Source organism: Musca autumnalis, unplaced genomic scaffold (assembly GCF_047663935.1).
Source record: "Musca autumnalis isolate F117 unplaced genomic scaffold, ASM4766393v1 scaffold_2, whole genome shotgun sequence".
NCBI lineage: Eukaryota > Metazoa > Arthropoda > Insecta > Diptera > Muscidae > Musca > Musca autumnalis.
The window spans coordinates 202,378,635-202,398,580 of NW_027411755.1; the positions used below are offsets into that span (position 1 = coordinate 202,378,635).

The 19,946-nt window shown below is 35.5% G+C and overlaps 1 protein-coding gene across 1 annotated transcript; it reads right to left on the reverse strand.

The window, feature by feature from the left end:
• Positions 1–906: 906 nt before the first annotated feature.
• On the reverse strand, positions 907–19,629 carry LOC141395150 (uncharacterized). The gene is made up of 2 exons (XM_073970634.1): positions 15,394–19,629; positions 907–2,226 (listed from the first exon to the last, which is right to left on the reverse strand). The coding sequence occupies exons 1-2, from the start codon at positions 19,031–19,033 to the stop codon at positions 1,346–1,348; spliced, it is 4,521 nt and encodes a 1,506-aa protein (XP_073826735.1). The 5' UTR covers positions 19,034–19,629; the 3' UTR covers positions 907–1,345.
• Positions 19,630–19,946: the final 317 nt, after the last annotated feature.

Here is a 19,946-nt window from a genome sequence, read left to right on the forward strand (position 1 = left end):
TCCACAAAATGTCTAATTGTCGAAGTTTCACCGCCCCTGAATTTGTATTTTGATATTTTTTCTCATACTTGTTGTTATTAAAATTATATACCACAAATTTAATCACTCGTTAAATTCATTATATTTTATTGATTTTTCACAAAAACACTTTTTTCACGAACCGCCAAAATTATTTTATACCATACAATAAGGAAAATGAAGAAAAAATAAGAAGATGCTTCGATGGGCTATCAGCTGTTGATATAAACAATAATTCTTCTCATTAAGGTAAGAGTATCAATTGTTGACATGTTGACAAAGTGTTGACTTTGTCACTGTAATTATAGACAAAGTGATGACAAGTCGACACATGACCCCATGCTTCCAACAGGGTAGTTACAACAACCAAAAAGTACTATATAAACCCATTATTTGGTAATGATTTTTTGGTGGGTATAATTTGACTTTTTGAGTACTCTATGAACCAGAAATAAGTCACCTTACTAAGAATCGCTGACATAGGTCAATGTTTTGATATGTATAGTCCCATATACCGGTATTACACAAAATTTCTACCGAATCGATTTAATTCGGCTTTTTGAGTTATCTGTGGACACAAGATCAGGTCAACATTTTAAGATCGTCCACAATTGTCTAGATAAAGGGCCAAAAAATTAAAAAATCCCCTATATTTTTGTGGTAAGTTCATTCTTTTCAAAAAGTTCACAAATGCTGAAAACCCCTGAATATTTGGTATGCGATCAATCATGGATGAAAGTCTCAACCTTCGACCACATGTTGTGGTTATTTTAACCAGTCAACCTGAGAACTTTTAGGGCATAGTTTACCTATCCACCAAAACTCCGTTCCCACTTCCCCCCTTGAAATATTTCATATTCCTTCCCAATAAATATTACCCTCAGTAAATTTTCAATTTAATAATATGTATTTTATTTTTATTATTTTCTTTTTAACATATGTCTAAACTAAACAGATACATTGACATTTATCACATTCTTAAATAGCTTAAAATATTTTATATTTACTCGTATATGGTTTCATTAATATTATTTAAATTTTATGGCATAACTTTGTGAGCGTTATTGGCGTGTGAAGAACAGAAAAAAAGACAAAACTAAAAAAATACTATAAAGATATAATGGAGTAGTTAGTATACATACATAAATACGTTTAGCATACACGCGAAATATTTGAAATAGTTTAGATATTTTTAAAGAGATACGCTAAAAAACAACAAACACAGATGAAAATAGATTTGAATTAGAAACAAATGAGAGTGATTAACATTGGCTTACGACTTTTATGAGCTGAATTTAAAATTGTTTTGTTTTTGTTTATAAATAAATTAATTATGCTTAACTATTGAATAGCCATAGAAGACCTCAACACCATCGTCGGTTTGTAAATATTCTAATTTTGGTGGTGGCAGTGATCGTGGTTCTGGGGCCACTGTCATCAACAGGGTTGTGGTTTCTAGTTCCGGTTCCCCTGTTGTTGTCATTAATTCCTCTTCTAGTGGGATTATCGTTGTTGTTTCGCCGCCGATATCGGGCAGCGTCGTTATTGTTTCTGGTGGGGATACTGTTGTAGTTTCTGGTAATTGTGTTGTTGCCTCAGGTACCGTGGTCGTTGTTTGTAGTGAATCTGTTACTGCTGTATTTGATTCGTATGTTGTTGTTACAATATTTGAGGGCGTGCTGCTTTCCTGAGTTACTAACATTTCGCCGGTGGTTGTTAAAGACATTTGTGGAGACTCTGTGAAATCTTGATCTTTCTCAGTTGCCGATGCTTCTGTAGTTGTCAATGACATATTGGGCATTTCTGTAGATTCAACTTTTTCCTCAACTGCTGAGGTACTTGTGGAACTCATATCTTGTACTGCTGTTGTTGTTTCAATTTGTTGCTGTTGTTCCTCCATAAATGAAGCCTGTGTTAGTGGTGCGAAGGTTTTTGCTTCCTCTTGTTGGTCAGTTGTTGCTGTTGTTGTCTCGTGCTGTATAAATTTAACCATTTCGGTGATACCAGTTGTCGTTTCAAGGCTATTCATTTCGGTATTTTGATTTTCTTGTGACACCTCTTTTGAATTCATGTGATGTTCTTTGCTTCTATCATTTTCCAATTCCCCTTCTTCGCTAGAATCATCCAAATATGTTAGATTGATGGCAGTTAAATCCTTTTCCAGTTGAACTCGTGCAAGAGTTGGTACCACTGTGGTTGCCTCAACACCTGTGTGGAATGAAAAAAGAAAACAAATTTGTCTATTAGATATTTTAAAAATGAAGATTGAAGGGGATGATTGACAGCAAATGTGGATGAATTGTCGTAAACACTTTATAAGCTAATTGGTTTTCTAAGCGTTATTCTTTGAGGCATCATCTGTATAAATAACGAAGTTTGAATTGAAGTACCTCCTACCTGAATAATTACATATTGAGCCACATATGGACACTGTGGGAGTTCATGGCGTAAATTTGAGAACCAACATTTCTGAAGGGAAACAATCATTCTTCCAATTATGTATAAGAGTAAGCTAGACCAAGAAGGCTAAGCGAAAATCATGAGTAAGCTTTGGCGAGTCGATAGAGGAAGTCAAGGACAAGGCTAGATTACATCGGATGCATACCTCCTTTGGAGGTATAAAGCGAGAATATGTCTCATAGAATTCTCAAACTGAACGGACGTATCAAATCGCCAGAGCGATCCATTCATACGAGACCATGTCACATGCGAGGAGATCCTAAACCGCCCAAAGATTACACAAAAAAATTCATTTTGGGGATAATTTCACTAGACCTAATATCACCCTTTGGTATCATGAGGTGTGGGCACCCCCCCCCCTGGAACTACCCTGCACACAGACTTTAAATCATCCGGATGTCGTTGTACTTGCAATGCATGCAAAGTATTTTCAGAGGTTTTCTGAGCTTATCATACCTTACACTGAGACGTTCATTCCCAAAGCGGGGAAGCCAAGTTATGACCTGTTTTACCAGAAAAGTAAGAACAACTTTGACAGTTTTCTCTTCTACCACTCAAACCATTAAAAAAAGTAAAGAAACAAAGCTATTATATTTATTAGTCTAAGCTTTGCATCAAACTCAGATTTTTCAATGCTTTTTGCAGTGATGAGCTTTTTCCCTGAATGGCTTCAACGACAAACGCTTTTTAATGTAGCCTTTGGAAGTTGCGAGTTTGGCTTTGAACGCTTACACGTCGTTATAACATCTTCATATGTTTTCGAGGATCAAATCCAGTAGAGAGCAAAATAAAACAAGTATAAAAGAATCAGTCGCCTTTGCCGACAGAGATATACCCTCAGCCTGTGCAAATTGAAACACTTTTTTCACAAAAAACTTATGTATTTAGGGGGTTTCAAAATTTTGGTCGTATGAACCGACAAAAATGTTGATTAGGATTAAAGTTCAAAAATGTTGCGGAAAAGGTACTTAAAGGAATGGACCGACATAGACCCCCTTCGGGCTGTTTTCTCAAGAAGTATGGACTTGCCCCTAAAACAACTTTTACCATCGTAATTGAGGCAGCGAATGTAAGTTGCTTCAACAAAAATTCAATAGCAGGTCTTAAAGTGAACTTATCCAAAATTGAGTGTGGGAGGTACCCGAAGGAATGGGCAAATACAGTCCACATTCAAACCCGATATATATCTATATTAGGATGCGTAAAATATGGATTATATCGTTCCGGCCTTTCAAGAGTTATCGTGCGCACAATTTTACCTGAAGGAGTGGACCGATATGGCTTATCTACGAACTTAAACTAAGGTTTGAAACAATATTACGAAGGCCAAAATTTGGCCGGAATCGGCATTTCCGTTCGAGAATTATCTTGCGCTTCCACCCATAAACATGGTGTCGTGGGGTTTGTTTTTCAACTTTCAGGCTATTTTTTCAGGACGTATGGACTTGCCCCTGAGGAAACTTGTACCTTCGTATAGGGGACAGTGAATACAAGATGTTACAACAAAAACCAAGGCGATTCGAGAGCAGGTCCTAAACTGAACTTTTCCGAAATTTTGTGTGGGAGGTACTCGAAGGAGTTTACCGATTGAGTATATGAACCTCATCTAAGTCTGGTAGAAATTTCATAATGTGCAAAGTATGGACCAAATCGGCTACTTCCTTCAAGAGTTATCGTACGCACAAATTTTCCGAACATTTTCGAAGTTTTGTGGGGGAGGTACCGGAAGGAGTGGACCGATATAATCCATCTTTGAACTTGAACTAAGTTTGGACAAAATATTACGATAGCCAAATTTTGGACCGAATCGGCAGATTCGTTCGAGAGTTATTATGCGCTCCAACCACTACACACGGTGTCATAGGGTTTTTTGTAACTTTCAGACTATTTTCTCAGGAAGTATGGACTTGCCCCTAATGAAACTAACAGCATCGTATAGAGGACAGCGAATACAACTTGCGTAAACAAAGATCAAAGTGATTCGGGAGGTACCCGAAGGAGTGGACAGATTGAGTCCATATTGGAACCTCATCTAAATTTGGTAGAAATTACACGATGTGCAAAGTATGGACCAAATCGGTTATTCCCTACAAGATTTATCGTGCGCACAAGTTTTGCAACAATTTTTGAACATTTGTGGGGGAGGTACCTGAAGGAGTGGACCTATATGGCCCATCTTCGAACTTAAATCGAATCTGGACAAAATATTTCGATACCCAAAATTTGAACCGAATCGATTGATCCGTTCGAGAGTTATCGTGCGCACCAGCCAGAAAGACAGACGGACAGACAGACGGACGGACATTGCTAGATCTACTCAAAATTGTCTGAAACGGATATCGTACAAACATACTTGGGGTCTAAAACCATTATTTCGATGAGGCACATTTTTGGTCGTATCAAAGTGTAAATACCCTCTTTAGCCTATAGGCTGAGGGTATAAATATGGAATGTGTTAAAATTTAAAACAAATTCACCTTAACTGTTCTAAAAATAGAACATATGATTTTTAGCTTATTTTTCAACTTCTAGTGGCCTTAGCTAGTTATTCGGTGCGACATCCCTTGTTAAAATAATGAGTTAGTAAGGTGTTTTGTAAGTAGTTACGACTACCAAAAAGTACTATAAAACACATTTTTTGGTAATGATGTTTAATGATGCGTATCCTCGGATTTTCAAGAATATTTTGGGAAACGACCAACAATATTATTGTGTTCTTAAGAACATTTTTGGTAACCGCCATCACAGCCTAGGGCGTGGATTTCTAAGAACATTTTTTGGAGTGGCTATTACAACCTTGGAATTACAGATTTAAAAGTGATTTTTGATCAATATTTTTTGAAGCGACTATAACAGCTATGAACGCGGTTTTTTGAAAATAATTTTGGAATCTATCTTCTTTTTTTTTTTATTTTTTTTTCTTTTTTATTTAAAATGTTTTATTGAACATCCAGCACTGCAAAGAGAGGTACCGTTATAGTATGCACAGAAGTATTAAACTCTAGCACTGTCAGTTATTAAGGGTACCACCTCTTGCAGAGTAAAACAAAATTGTATGATTTTTTACAGAAAAATAGCACACATTCGTAATATATTTTTTATCTTAAAGAAGAAATCTTTTAATATTTTAATTTTTTTGAATATATTAAGTACCATTAAAGCGGTTTGTGGAGTCTACTCTAGCTTGAAAACGTTTATTAAACTCCCAAAAATGTTGTCTTCAAACTAGGGAATTTAAAAGAATTCCACTTTTTTAAAAAAATAATGCTTGTAAAAATTAAAATTTCTGTTTTGACGATAGAATGGCCCGTTCTTATGGCCATAAATCGGTCAAAATAAATAAATAAATAAATAAAATAAGGCCTTTCACCCAAAACCTTTCGAGACAAACTCTCTCAAATGTTCTCTTTCAACGCTCATATCTCAGCCAATTTTGTTCAGATCCACAAGAAATGTTTACCACATATTCTATGCAACACTTCAATATAAGCAAAAAATATTATATTTGTAGTTTTTGCTGTTAGGGCGAGGATCATTTAACATTAATTTTTCGTTGGAGTTGAGCTGAATGATCGAAGATATGTTGCATATGAAAAAAAAAACAAAGCTGAAGAGATTCCCTACAAACACCAAATGATGCTACCGGTTTTTGGTTATTTGTTATCTGTAGTTGCGGGTAACCCCTTAAATGAAGGGGTTTCTATTTTATAAGTCAGCCAAATTTTTCTCTGCATGATCCATTTGCAAAAGTTTTCCCATTAACATTCCACATTTTATCGTAGTTTTCGTATGAGGCAGACTTTTGGCCAGAATTGAGTAAGATCGAATACCGGCCACACAACCGATATATTTTTCTCTCTAAGAGCATTTATTTAGATCGCTCTATTCAGGTGCTACTTCTGTACATCAGCTTTTCACCGATAAAAAATCGTATGTGAAAAAAAACTAAAGTTTTTCTTTCAAATGTGATTTAATATAAAATTGCAGATTTAGTATTGAGTAGTGTTATCAAACTTAAGGCATTGGTTTCCGGTGGTATGGATAAAGTTAAACCTAAATGTTCGTTATTAAAATCGTGATCCAATCCATAGATCGGTAACACTGTACAACACAAAAAATAATTACAAGATAATTCATTCAATTTTGTCAGAGCAGGAGTAGCTGCCACCACTATAGTATTTAGGACCATGCCAAAATCATGGATGTTAGGACTCGTATGTTAGATATAATCACTGGAGAATAGCCGTAGACTATCCCCTCATTTTCACATACAATATCAGGAACCTATGACTTATCCTGATAACGTTATTTTTGTTTATAGTACTAAAATACGTAATTTTTCAAAGTCCAATCTGGGTTATCAATATTTTCCCTATATATACTAAATACGTAATTTTTCAAAGTCCGATCTGGGTCATCAATATTTTCCCTATATATATTCACCATAGATATTTCAAAAACAGTTTGGATCGAGCACGCATAATCCTCTGAAAGAATATATTATGAAAACACATCAATAGAATATATTTTGTGACCGCAGATAACGAAAATGTGAATAAAAACGGTAGAATATGGTCCTAAATCATATATGAAAAGCTAAAGCTTCTGGAGATGTTAAATATTATAGCTACTTATTTCTTTTGTTCAGAGTCTCATAATGAAATTTGATTTGGAACATTTCTTCTTTTAACACAATCCCCAAAAAGTGAACTACTTTAGGAGATTTTGACTAAGAATGAAATAATTTTCAATTAAGATTCTTAAAGGTTGGCAAATAATTTCTACCTATAATATCTAATTTTGTAACGTAATTTTCTTAACAAAGTATTTTACTTAGATATATAGTTTGTTCTGGGACTTATAGACCCATTTTGTGTAGAATATTTCTTCTTTTAACAACTTTCGTCTAGAACTAAATTTCATGTTACTTTCATGCATCAACCCGAAAAAGGAACAAAACAAATTTATTCAAAAAATATTTCGGTGTTTTGTTGGCAAATTTGATGTATATATTTTCTTGATATATATTGTAAATACATATTTCATTTATTTGGCGACTTATATTGAAATTTGATATAGAATATTTTTGTCTTTGACGTCTTCTATCTAGAATGAAGTTTTGTGGGACAAAACGTAATAAACTCAGATAAAGTACAACATTAACCCTAAAACGTGATTTTACTTTTGGAAGATTCCTGGCGTTTAGGTACGATTTAGAGTTTTGGTGCATTCGGGGACCTATAGTAAAATTTTATGACAAATATTTTGTGGAATATTGTGATTTGATACGATCTCATTTTAAGGGAGTTTTTAAACTTTTTTGAAAAAATGGACCAAAAAGACCCCTTTAGTGACTCGCATGAGGGTTAATTCACCTCGTAAAAGATACCCCGTTTTATTGTCAGTAATATTGCCAAAGACACTTTATACCTAAAATGCAAGGATTCCAAGGAATCTGATGTCGAATATTTCAAAACCTGTACAAATGGACGGAACTTGTCACGCCTATTTAGGTTACTTCTCGACGTAAACTTTCAAAACGCCAGTACACGTGTATTTGTCTTTTAAAAAAAGTTCAACAGTGTAATTAAAACGAGAGGGGGAAACAACTTTTTCTGCAAGTAATAGAGAGAAATGGAAAAGCGGTTCTGTAAAAAATGACGTTTACATCAGCCAGAATGAGGTCCGAAATTTCTACCTAAGAATTACGGCCTCTTTATGTATGTCGGATGAAAACCAATCCGAAAGGAAAGCACTTTCATCCAAAAAGTCGTTCATGTATTTCGCAAACTATCGTGCGATTGCCGTTACGTATACTACCCGGAATACCGTATAGTCTCGATGATCCGGACACTCGTTAATCCGGACAACGCGGCAATTTACCAATGTCTGTCCGTCTGTCTGGCTGGCTGGTGCGCACGATAACTCTTGAACGGATCAACCGATTCGGTCCAAAATTTGGCTTTCGTAAAATTTTGCTCAAACTTAGTTTAAGATGGGCCATATCGGTCCACTCCTTCAGGTACCTACTCTACAAAAGTTCAAAAATGTTCGGCAAATTTGTGTGCACGATAACTCTTGAAGGGAGCAACCGATGTGGTTCATACTTTGCACATCGTGAAATTTCTACCAGGCATAGATGAGGTTCCAATATGGACTCTAACGGTCTACTCCTTCGGGTACCTCTCACACAAAATGTCGGAAAAGATCAGTTTAGAACCTGCTCTCGGATGGTTTTGATTTTTGTTGTAGCAACTTGTATTCGCTGCCCCCATTACGACAAAACAAGTTTCATCAGGGGCACGTCCATACTTCTTGAGAAAAGAGTCCGAAAGCTGTAAAAAACCCCTACGGTACCATCTGTTGTGGTTGGAGCGCTGGATAACTCTCGAACGGATCGGCCGATTCGATCCAAAATTTGACGTTCATAAAATTGTGTCCAATCTTAGTATAAGTTCGAAGATAGACCATATAGGTCAACTCCTTCAGGTACGTCCCACACAAAAGTTCAAAACTTTTCGCTAAAATGTTAAAAACCTTTTTGTTAATTTGCCAATTTACTATTCTGGCAGACGAAATGGCTAACATAAGCCCAGAAAAGTGGTTTCAGATTTTATTTGGGAAATAGTTCAAGGGCTTTCCTAAAAGAATAATATTCTGAAAGAATAAAAGAATAATCGAATTTTTTCAGTAATGATATTTAATTGATGAATAATGCATTTTGTCGTTTAAAATCATTCAAAAGTTTAGATAGAGGCACTTGTAATTATGTTTCCTATTACATTCATACATATACATACATATTTCCCAAAAATATCCCCAAAGGAACAAAGGATACTTCTCTCACATCAACGAGTGCATCCTGATTGATATTAGCTCAATGATATGGCCTACTTTTTATATAAGAGTCCGAATAAAGAGTCTTACGACACCACTTGTAGATACGTTGCTAAATTACTCAGAAAATTTCGTCAACATTACGATGTGTGGGTTTGAAATGTAATGTTTCCCCACCTGAAAATCGAAGCCGGACATAAAATGTGCAAGGCGGGTGTGTTTTCCATTACATCACGGTGTTAAATTTTTCCTAAAAATTATGCCACACATATTAAACAAAAGGTAGCCTTACACCTTATTGACAATAGACATAATTTATTCCGATGCTGTCATTGGGGAAAGTTGCATTGAAGACTGTTCTGAGACTTAAAATAGCCAAAATCATAACATGGTATATTTTTCAAATTCTAATTTCCAAAAAATTTGGTGTCCGGATTATAGAGATTATAATGTACAACTAAATTGAATGCACATTTATACAAAAATGTTTAAGAAATGAGAGACAATCCTGCCAACAATTCTGTATTTTTGGAAAATTGTTTGATCAGATGAATCTTCTGCTATTCCTAACGGTGATCATTTGTCGATTGTTTACATTTTTTCTTATCGATCCTCCTGGCGAATAATATAATACTCTTCTGAAACCCGAACAAATGATTCTTACTGATATTTTTGATTTGGTTGTATATAATTGTCACATGCACTTTTTGCATAACTCTGATATAAATGTCACGTATACGTTATGAGTACGTGTATTGACAAACACAACACATGTCTAGGTTTTGCCAAGTTTAACTAAATTCATTGCGTTCATTCAAAGTCGGGCGGGGCCGACTATATGATACCCTACACCACTCTGAATATTAAAATATATATGTATGTATAAATTGTACAGATTGGTGCAGCAAATACGTGAATCGGCCGAAGATATATATGGGAGCAATATCCAAATCTGAACCGATTTCGATGTAATTTGACACATTTATTTCAAGGCCGATTCCAGTTACACATTCCAAATTTCATTCAAATCGGACAGATATGGTGTGTTTGGTGCAGCAAATACATGAAATCGGCCGAAATATATATGGGAGCTATATCCAAATCGGAACCGATTTCGATATAATTTGGCACATTTATTTTTAGACCAAATTCAGTCACACATTTCATATTTCATCAAAATCAAACATATATAGGGTGTTTTATGCAGCAGATACGTGAAATCGGCTGAATATACATATAATTTGGCACATTTATTTCTATACTTAATAGAGTGTTTGGTGCAGCGAATACATGAAATCGGCAGAAAATATATATATATATATATATATATATATATATATATATATATATATATGTATATATATATATATATATATATATATATATATATATATATATATATATATATATATATATATATGAAGAAAAGACAAAATTTTTTAGTTTTCCATAAGAAAAAAATTAAAAAAAATTTTTTAAGCTACATGAAAGATTTTTGGTACATAGATTGGGAAAAAATCCCATTCTTAAATCTGTTCGAGATACTAATTTTGGTTGTTGCGCGCAAAAGTTATGGCGGTTTCAATTCTGATAAAAAGAAAAAAATCTTTAAAAGACTCTAATCATTATATTGAGAAACTCTCTTAATTAGGGGCTCCCTACGTAATATATGATTACTGAGGCCCCATAACATAAGTGAAAAAGTTTTAAGTTTTCGCGGAAATTGCGAAGGAGTTAAAAAAATTGGTACTTTGCAACTTGTTTTAATAAAATTCAACCTGTTTATGCATCTGAAAAATATATAAAAAACATGTACGTAATCTTTACATCGCGAAGATTCAAATGAAACAAAAACTATACAAATCCGTTTAGTGGTTTTCATATCATAGCAAAAACAAGAAAAAAAAATTTTAAGGAAATTTAAAAAATGTTTGTAAGAGAAAACATTTATTAAAGTTTATTTTGTGAGTTAGTTGAAGAAAATGTAGGAAAAATAGGTTAGAGTTATTTTTCTATTTTAGTTAATTTTCACGCAAAGAATCACATTTTTTATTCTAATCACTTTTCGAATACACGCTAACATCTAGCGGAAGATATGGGTATCGTTCAAATAAATGTTGGGTTCCTTTAAATGGGGTATACTCTTGAAATAAAACTGTATCGGGTAATGTTCATTTTGAAATGCGTGTAACTCGCGAAATCCTCAAAATCACTTGATGCGCATGCGGTTTACCAACACAGCGAATTATTCTCTTTTAATTTGTAAACATTTTCCAGGATTTACTTTGGCCGCTAAGATGTAGCATCGTCTGCAGTTTAGTGTGCAACAAACTGTATAACGCTTATATTTTGCACAAAGTGCATACACTTTTTATGCGCATCCGATTTCACTATCAACCGTGAAAAAATACATCGATCTAAACATATTTCAATAAAATCCATCAATAACCGTGGATGTAGCATCACACAGTATTTTTTGGATAAATCGGATACAGCTCCCATGCCACTAAATTTTGGAAACCGCTGTTTTCGCACAAACGCGTGTGATGATTCACTTTCTTCATTGAAATGGAAACGATCCACATAAAACGCGAATTAGTCAGCGATATTTTGAAAAACATTTTTCGCAAATTTTTCAATTTTTGCAGTAGCCATTTCCGCCGTTCTAGTAGATGGATTGTTACGATCTGTGATTCATATGATCCGGATCGTCGAAAAACTAAAATATCGCGGGATACCAGCACACTCAAAACGATATTGTAAATACTGTACACAAAAAATAGGTTTTTTAGAAAAAATATCGCACTAAATTTTGGCCTTTGGCAGTAGATTACTCTGCTGCTGTGTGGGTTACATACTCAATATACATATCAGATTATGCAAAATCGCGAGTTCTTTAATCCTATAATTGGTTTTTCGAAATATCCGAATGCGCGTCCCAGTTACATAAAAAATACAAAAAACACCTGAAATCCGGCTTCAAAATGTCAGCATCCATAAAAGGTGGATGCAGTGGAAATTTTGGAAAGTGATACATTAGAAGTGTAATCTTCATTTTGTATTCTCCTACTTTTACTTTGGACAGATGTCCGTCATTTGAATGGTTTAATCAGAAATCGAATAGCAATGTAAAAAAACTGTTTAGCTTCAACGTGTTTTTACCTATGTTTTTTCCTTTACGCGGTCGTAACTACCACGTAAATTAAATTTTTTTGCTAAATTTTTGAGCTTTGTACAAAAACATCTAAATTAATCCAGCAATAGTCATAGTTACTGGTAAACTACAATAGTTCGCGTATTATAATAGTGCAAACCTTGGCTTCATGGAAACTAAAAAATTTTGACTTTTCCTCATATATATATATATATGGGAGCTATGTCCAAATCTGAACCGATTTTCATCAAAAGCAATAGCGTTCTTCCTATGGGTAAGAATGATATTCCCCCATTTTCAGGTTAATAAGACAATAAATGTGACTTGTACGTTGCAAACGGACGGACGGACATGCATAAATCCACTTAAAAAGTGATTCTATGTATAGGAAGGAACAAGGGGTCTATCTCGTTTTCTTTTGTATGTTACATACAAATGCACATATACATAATACCCCTTACCACAGTGTGGTGTAGCGTAATGTAATTCGAATTATTTTAATTGTAATTCGATAATTATATTTGTAATTCATAACATTTCATTTGTAATTCGAGAACTCCATTTGTAATTCGAATTATTCCACTTGTAAATCAATTTTTTCATTTGTAATTCCAATTATTCTATTTGTAATTCGAATTGTTTTATATGCAGTTCGAATTATTCTATTTGTAGTTCGAATTATTCTATTTGTAATTCGAATTATTTTATTTGAAATTCGAATTACAAGGCCAACATAACATAACCTTCTCAGCGTTTCGCCTCCGGTTTTGAACAGCTCGCCTGGTAAGCCATCGGCTCCTGCTGTCTTATTATTTTTTAGCCGGTTTATTGCTGTCCTTACCTCATCTTGGCTGGGCGGTATACATTCAATGGTATCTTCGCCATCTTCACTGCTATCGGATACCAACAGTTTGGAAAAATGTTCTTTACATATCCTGAGCACACTATCTGTATCAGTTACCAAATTACCTTGTTGGTCTCTACAGGAGGATATGCCTGTACCAAAGCCATCAGTTTGATGCTTCACTCTTTGGTAGAATTTTCGGACTTCGTTCTGTCTCCTGTACATCTCTATTTGTTCACACTCCCTCTTTTCCATCTCTCTCTTTTTCCTGCGGAAAAGACGTTTCTCCTCTCTCCTTTTCTCCCGATACCTCTTTCGTGCGCTAAGCGTTGCTACTGATTGTAAAGTAGCCCTATATGCCGCATTTTTTTCTTCGGTAGCAGCACGGTTTTCCTGGTCATACCAAGGATTCTTTGGTGGAGGTCTCTGGTATCCAAGTATTTTGCGGCAGTTTGCATGGAGTGGGCAATATTTTGCCATTGTGCTGATATGTTATCGGGACGAGAAGCGCTTTCATTAAGAAATTGGGTCAGTTGAGTGGAATATGCTGTGGCCATCCGTTGTGTTTGCAGCTTAGCGATGTCCAACTTTCGTGTTGTGTCTGTCCGTGCTTTATTTGCAACGTTAAGATGGGTACGTACCTTTGCTGCAACGAGGTAATGGTCCGAATCTATGTGTGCTCCTCGGAACGATCGTACATCCAACACGCTCGATGAATGTCTTCCATCTATCACAACGTGATCAATTTGATTTATTGTTCTTTGGTCTGGAGACAGCCAAGTGCCCTTATGAATATCGAGATGCTTAAATCTGGTACTGCTAACTACCATGTTTTTTGCCGCTGCGAAGTCTATCAGCCTCATTCCATTGTCTGATGTTTCACTATGTAGACTGAATTTCCCGACTGTTTGTCCAAAGATATTCTCCTTTCCAATTTTGGCATTAAAATCGCCTAGAACAATTTTAATGTCATGGGTAGGGCAACGGTCATATGTTTCTTCTAAGCGCTCGTAGAATATATCTTTGGTCTGTTCGTCCGTGTCTTCGGTTGGAGCATGAGCGCAGATAAAGCTGATGTTGAAGAATTTTGCTTTTAATCGAATTGTAGCAAGTCTTTCATTCACTGGGGTGAAGCTGGAGACCAGATGTTTTAACCTCTGACCAACTACAAAACCGCAACCAAACTCATGCTTTGTACCCTGGCAGCTATATTACAGTGCGTCACCATAAGGTGTTGTTATGACGCCTTTCCCAATGCATCTCATTTCCTGTATGGCATTTATGTTGGCCTTGTACTTTTCAAGAATATCTGCCAATGCGTAAACTGCACCTTCTCTATAAAGAGTGCGAACATTCCAGATGCAGATTCACAGATCATGGTCCTTAAAACGTTTGGGGGGTCGTCTACTTTAGAGGGGATTGTTTTTCTTTTCTTTCGATTTTTCATAATAGGCTGCTTTTTCTAGGGAAGGCTTACTAACCCGACGCCCAAACCCTAGTTTTTACTGTTCTTATGGGTGAACGTGCGGCACATTTTAGCTTACTACCTTTAACGGGTGTTAAAGGCAGCTCCCCAGGTGACACCACAGGGAGGTCAGTGTACAGTTGAGATGAAAGGGGACCAAGATAAATCCTGGGCTTTGCCATGTTAAAGCCGGTCAGGACTGTTCCTTGGTATCTTTCATCCCCTGCGTAAAAGTAACTAATACCTTAAAAACAAACAAATTTAAACAAATTTGTCATTTTTTTTTCAAAACCCTGTTTTCGCTTATTATAATTTTCAAAAACCGGTTAAAATCGCACTATAACTTTCGAAGGGATCAACATATTTAGTCCAAGCTTTGAATAACCAGTTTGTGGCCCTGATTACAATTATATCAAAAATCCATGCATTAATCATACTTATTTTTATAGGGAAGAATTGTTAGCGTGTGTTGGATCTGCCCGTCAAAGTATATTTCTCTCATCTATTGAGAGTAAATTTCAGTCGGCATAACTGAATAATATTCTATTGCTTGTTTATTGACTTTTGCTACAAATTATTGAATAACAAACTATACATTTTCGAAAAAAATCTTACCTTTTTCTGTTGTTGTAATCAAATTGTCTGCAACTGTTGTGGTAGCATCTGCTGATTGTGTAGTTAATTTAATTTGTTCCTTATCAGATGTTTGCTTTTCTACAAATATGGCATATGTAGCGGTCGAGGATTTCGATGTTGAACTTTCTTCATTAGTTTCCTTTATTGTGACTGATTTTTCAGTATTCATTGCCGACGACATATCTGTTGAATTTTCATCATTATTAATTGTTGTTGTGTCCTCCATTGATTTCATTGTTGAAATCATTTCTGGATTTGTTGTTGTCATATCTAAACTGCCAGGATTTCTTGTTGTATCTTCAAGTTTCTGTCCATGGGCAATCCATTCCCGCAGTGTTTCGAAAGCTTTGTGGACATTCATTTCAGTTTCGGCCAATAAAGAGGCGAATTGATTAATTGTTGTGACGGTGGGTTCTTCATCGGTACTGCTGCGTTCAGTGTTGCCTGAAGGTGTCATCGTTGTTTCAGCTTCTGTCAATGTGGTGCTATCTAATTTTGTTGTTGTTGCGACTTCTGTGGAGGTTTCTTGTTTATCTGTTTCTTCTAAGGTATTTGCAGCTTCTGTTGAAGTTTCTGTGCTACTAATTATTGCGGGTTTTGTTGTGTTATTATCTTCTACGTTCTTTAATGCAGCTTCTTCTAATTTTGCTGTAGATGTATTGTCTTCACTCAAAATTGAAGGTGCATTGGTGACACTTATTTCTCCAGATGTTTGATTTTCCCCGGATTTTTGGGGTTGTTCTGTTGTTTCTGTCTCCAAAGTGGTAGTTGGATACTTGTTAACCATTACATACATATCTGCGGTTAAATTGATAAAACCGGGATTTTCATAGGAATTTTCCATATCTGCATCCTTTTGTGCAACTTCAGTTGCCACCATGGATTCTTCACCAATATTTTCTTCGGCAATGGTGGATGTTTCCGTTTTTTGTTCGCTTCCGGTGGAATTTTCCTCATAGCTCTTAGGTTCTCTGTGTAAATCTAAAGTTTGGTTTATATTTTCGTGTGCCTTCTGCTCCGTGTTGGGCATTTCTTGTACAGTCTCAGGCACATACATTTCCATTAACATATAAACTCCAGCATTCTGTGAATTTTCCGTTGGCATTTGGGCATTGAAATTTAAGTTGCGGGGCATTATCTCTTCTTTATTGACAGTTTCCGTTAAAATTACCATATCTGAGGGAATTATGGGAATTTCTGACGTGACTTCGAGATCTTGAGAGTTGTCCTGTGCTGGTGCTTGAGCGTCTTTGCTGTTATAATTTTCTAAAGTTATGGGATCTTGAATAACATGAACATAAATCCTATCTGGGATTTCATAGGGTATAATGGGGGAATTTTGGGTAGTTTCCAAATTAATTTGGGAATTTTCATTTGAGGCGGTTTCTGAGTTGATTTCAGTTGACGATTGGTTTGATAGAATGTCATCACTAGTATTTACCCTTTCTGGGGAATTTTGGGGATTTTCGGAAGTCATTTCGGAATTCACATGTTCGTGTTCCTGTGTTGCCAAATTGAATTCAGTTGCAGTTTCATTGGAATTTTCTAAAGTATTTTCGTTATTCTTTAGATTTTCTTCGGTGACATCACTGATAGTGACTTGTGGGATATTTTGGGGATTTTCAATTATACCATGGGAATCATTTTCAGGCACATTTACGTTATTTTGATTATTTTCCGTAGCCATTTGTAAGTCTTGTGTGGTGTTAGAATTTTCCTCGGTTTTTTTAATGTCGGATGAAATCGATGAGCTTTCCCCTTGACTTTCTGGAATTTCTTGTGACAATGTGGGTGTTTCGCCATTTTGAGATTCCACGGCAATTTGATCATTGAGTGTGGAACGAATATTTATATCGTAATTTCTTTCCGCTACATTGGGGATTTCCACAACAACAGCTTCCTCGTTTTCAAATAATTCCAACTGGGAATCTTGGGGATTTTCTGTGGCAAAGTGGGAATTAGACCTACCCGATTCTGTTGTGCTTCCAACTACATGATTAGTTGTGGAACTTTCTGTAGTTTCTGTGGATGTTGCTGGAACTTCGTTAGAGTTCTCTGTGGCGAGTGTGGCCATTTCTGGCATTTGTTGTGAAATTTCGGAATTGTTGGCCAAAGTTGACATTTCTGAGGAACTTGTTGGATATTCTTGGGGTTGATCAGCACTTTCTACTGCATTCATAATTTCGCCTTCTGAATCCTCATTAGCCGCAGATAATGTGTTAATGGTTGCCATATCATTTTCATTGTTTGTGGGCATTTTTACATTTTCTGGGATTGTTGTTTCACTTTCGTTTATATTTTCACTAAATTTTGAGATTTTATGGATATGTTGGGAATTTTCATTTTCGTTTTGGGAATTCAAATCAACAATAGAATTTTGTTGTTCAACGTTTTCTGTATTTAAATTAAATTTTTCTTGGTTTTCATTATTTTGGGGATTTTGGGATTTTTCATCAACATTTTGGGTATTTTTAAAAACTTCATTTGAGCTATTTTCACTTTCATGTATCACTGATTTTTCAATTTCAGATTGATTTTCATTAGAATTTAAAGCAGGGAAAATTTGGGGATTTTCATTTTTTTCGAGGGGATTTTCAATTTGTTTGTGGAAATCACTCTTTTCAATTTCCATTGAATCTGTAATACTTTCGTCGTTGTTTGGCATTGAAAGGCTATCACTTGTTGCTGTTATATCTGCAAAATGCTGATCCCCAGATATTGGGGAATTTTCATTTAGATTTTGGGAATCGTTGTTTTCGATATTTATTGACTCTGTCACACTTTCTGAGCTATTTGCTACTGCCAGGCTATCATTTGTTGTTGTTAAATCCCTTGAATTACGATCCCCAGAAATTGTGGGATTTTCATTTTGATTTTGGGAATCACTGTTTCCGCTATGTAATGACTCAGTAATGCTTTCTGAGCTGCTTGGCATCGAAAGAATTCCGCCTGTTGTTGTTGTATCATCTAAATGTTGTCCAAATGTAGTTGGGGAATTTTCACTTGAGTTTTGGGGATTTTCATCAGGATTTGAAGATTCCTTGTTTTCTACATTTAATGACTCGATAACACGTTCTGAACCACTTGGCATTGTTGTGACTTCATTTGTTGTTGTTAAAACCTTTAAATCCGCTTCCCCAGAACTTGGGGGATTTTCATTTTGTTTTTGGGAATCAATTTTTTCGCTACCAAAATACTCCACACTATTTTCCGAACTGATTTGTAAGCTTGGAACTTCACTTGTTGTTGTAATATCATCCAAAGGACGATCCCCAGAAATTTGGGAATTTTCGGTGGAAACTGGGTGATTTGAAAATTCCTTAAAATCGTCAAATCTCACTTCAACAGGTATAAAATATGAAGATTTGGCATAATTTTCCACACCACCAACCTTCAAATCTACCGGAGAAGCCACTACCTCCGCTGCCTGCTTTTGCGCAGCTTCCAATTCTGATTCATTTTGTTCACGTGTCCTATTATCCTCCTTGAGGAGAGGTAGCATTGTTGTAAATTCCTGAACATCCTCTACTGCAGTTGTTGTAACCTCTATTGGAGCACATTGCACCCCCACCCCTATCCCCAGGAAGAATATTAAAACGCACCATTTTATTTGAAACATTTTCACAACTTTTCTGATTCAAGTTTAAATTTAATTAATGATTTTCAAAACAATATTCAAATCTTGTTTTTTACTTTTTTTCCAGCACTTTCATTTACTTTCAATTTTGATTCAATCCACTCTATCCATTACATCAGTTCCGTTTACCGCGTGTTCCGTATTTGAAAATCGATTTGTAATATTTAAAACACAATAGTTGATAGTTTTAAATATTTTTCCCGTTTCAATTTTTGCTTTTAGCCTGTTTTCAAGTTATGAATTTTGTATTTTTTTGCCGACTTCTTTTTTCTGTTTAGCCCGAACGCAACACAAGACCAGACGACGAGAGCAGCAGCAGAAATAACGTGTGTCCACTTTGGTTTCAAGTTTTGATCTGACTAGTTGAATTTACTTTGAGGAACTAAACCGCATGTTTGGAATTTTAGCGTTTTTATGTTCACTTAACAACAACAAAATCAACGCCAAGAAGAAATCAACAACATTTCAAGCCATAAGCTTGTCTGTTTGTTGGTTATTTCGTTGGCTGGCTGATTGGCTTAAGCTCAGCTGTAGACACCTTTGTCGTCGTCGATGTTGTTGTGTTGGGTGCTGAGAGCAAAGACATAAAGCCAGACATCTAATTTACAAAAACTGCTGTCTGCCCAACATTTTTTAAGCGTTTAATAATTGAGTATAACCGTTCACCAAAACTGTAACTGAAACATCTTTAATTTAAAGTTCAAATTCCAATGATTCGCGCCCATTTTTTGCTAACTTTATTTACTGCAGAAAATCAACTTCGATTTCTTTCTCTATAGGCATATTATTCTCTTCGTTTTAAGAAGCCGGTTTTGTAAATGTATTGCAGATGTATGTCAGTGTTTCAGTTATTTTTATTAGATTTTTTATTTTGTGAATTATTATCGCTCGAGTG

Coding starts and splice junctions, on each gene's coding strand:
- LOC141395150 (XM_073970634.1), bottom strand. CDS start 19,033: ATGTTTCAAATAAAATGGTGCGTTTTAATATTCTTCCTGGGGATAGGG. Junction 2,227..15,393: donor GATTACAACAACAGAAAAAG/GTAAGATTTTTT, acceptor CATTCCACACAG/GTGTTGAGGCAACCACAGTG.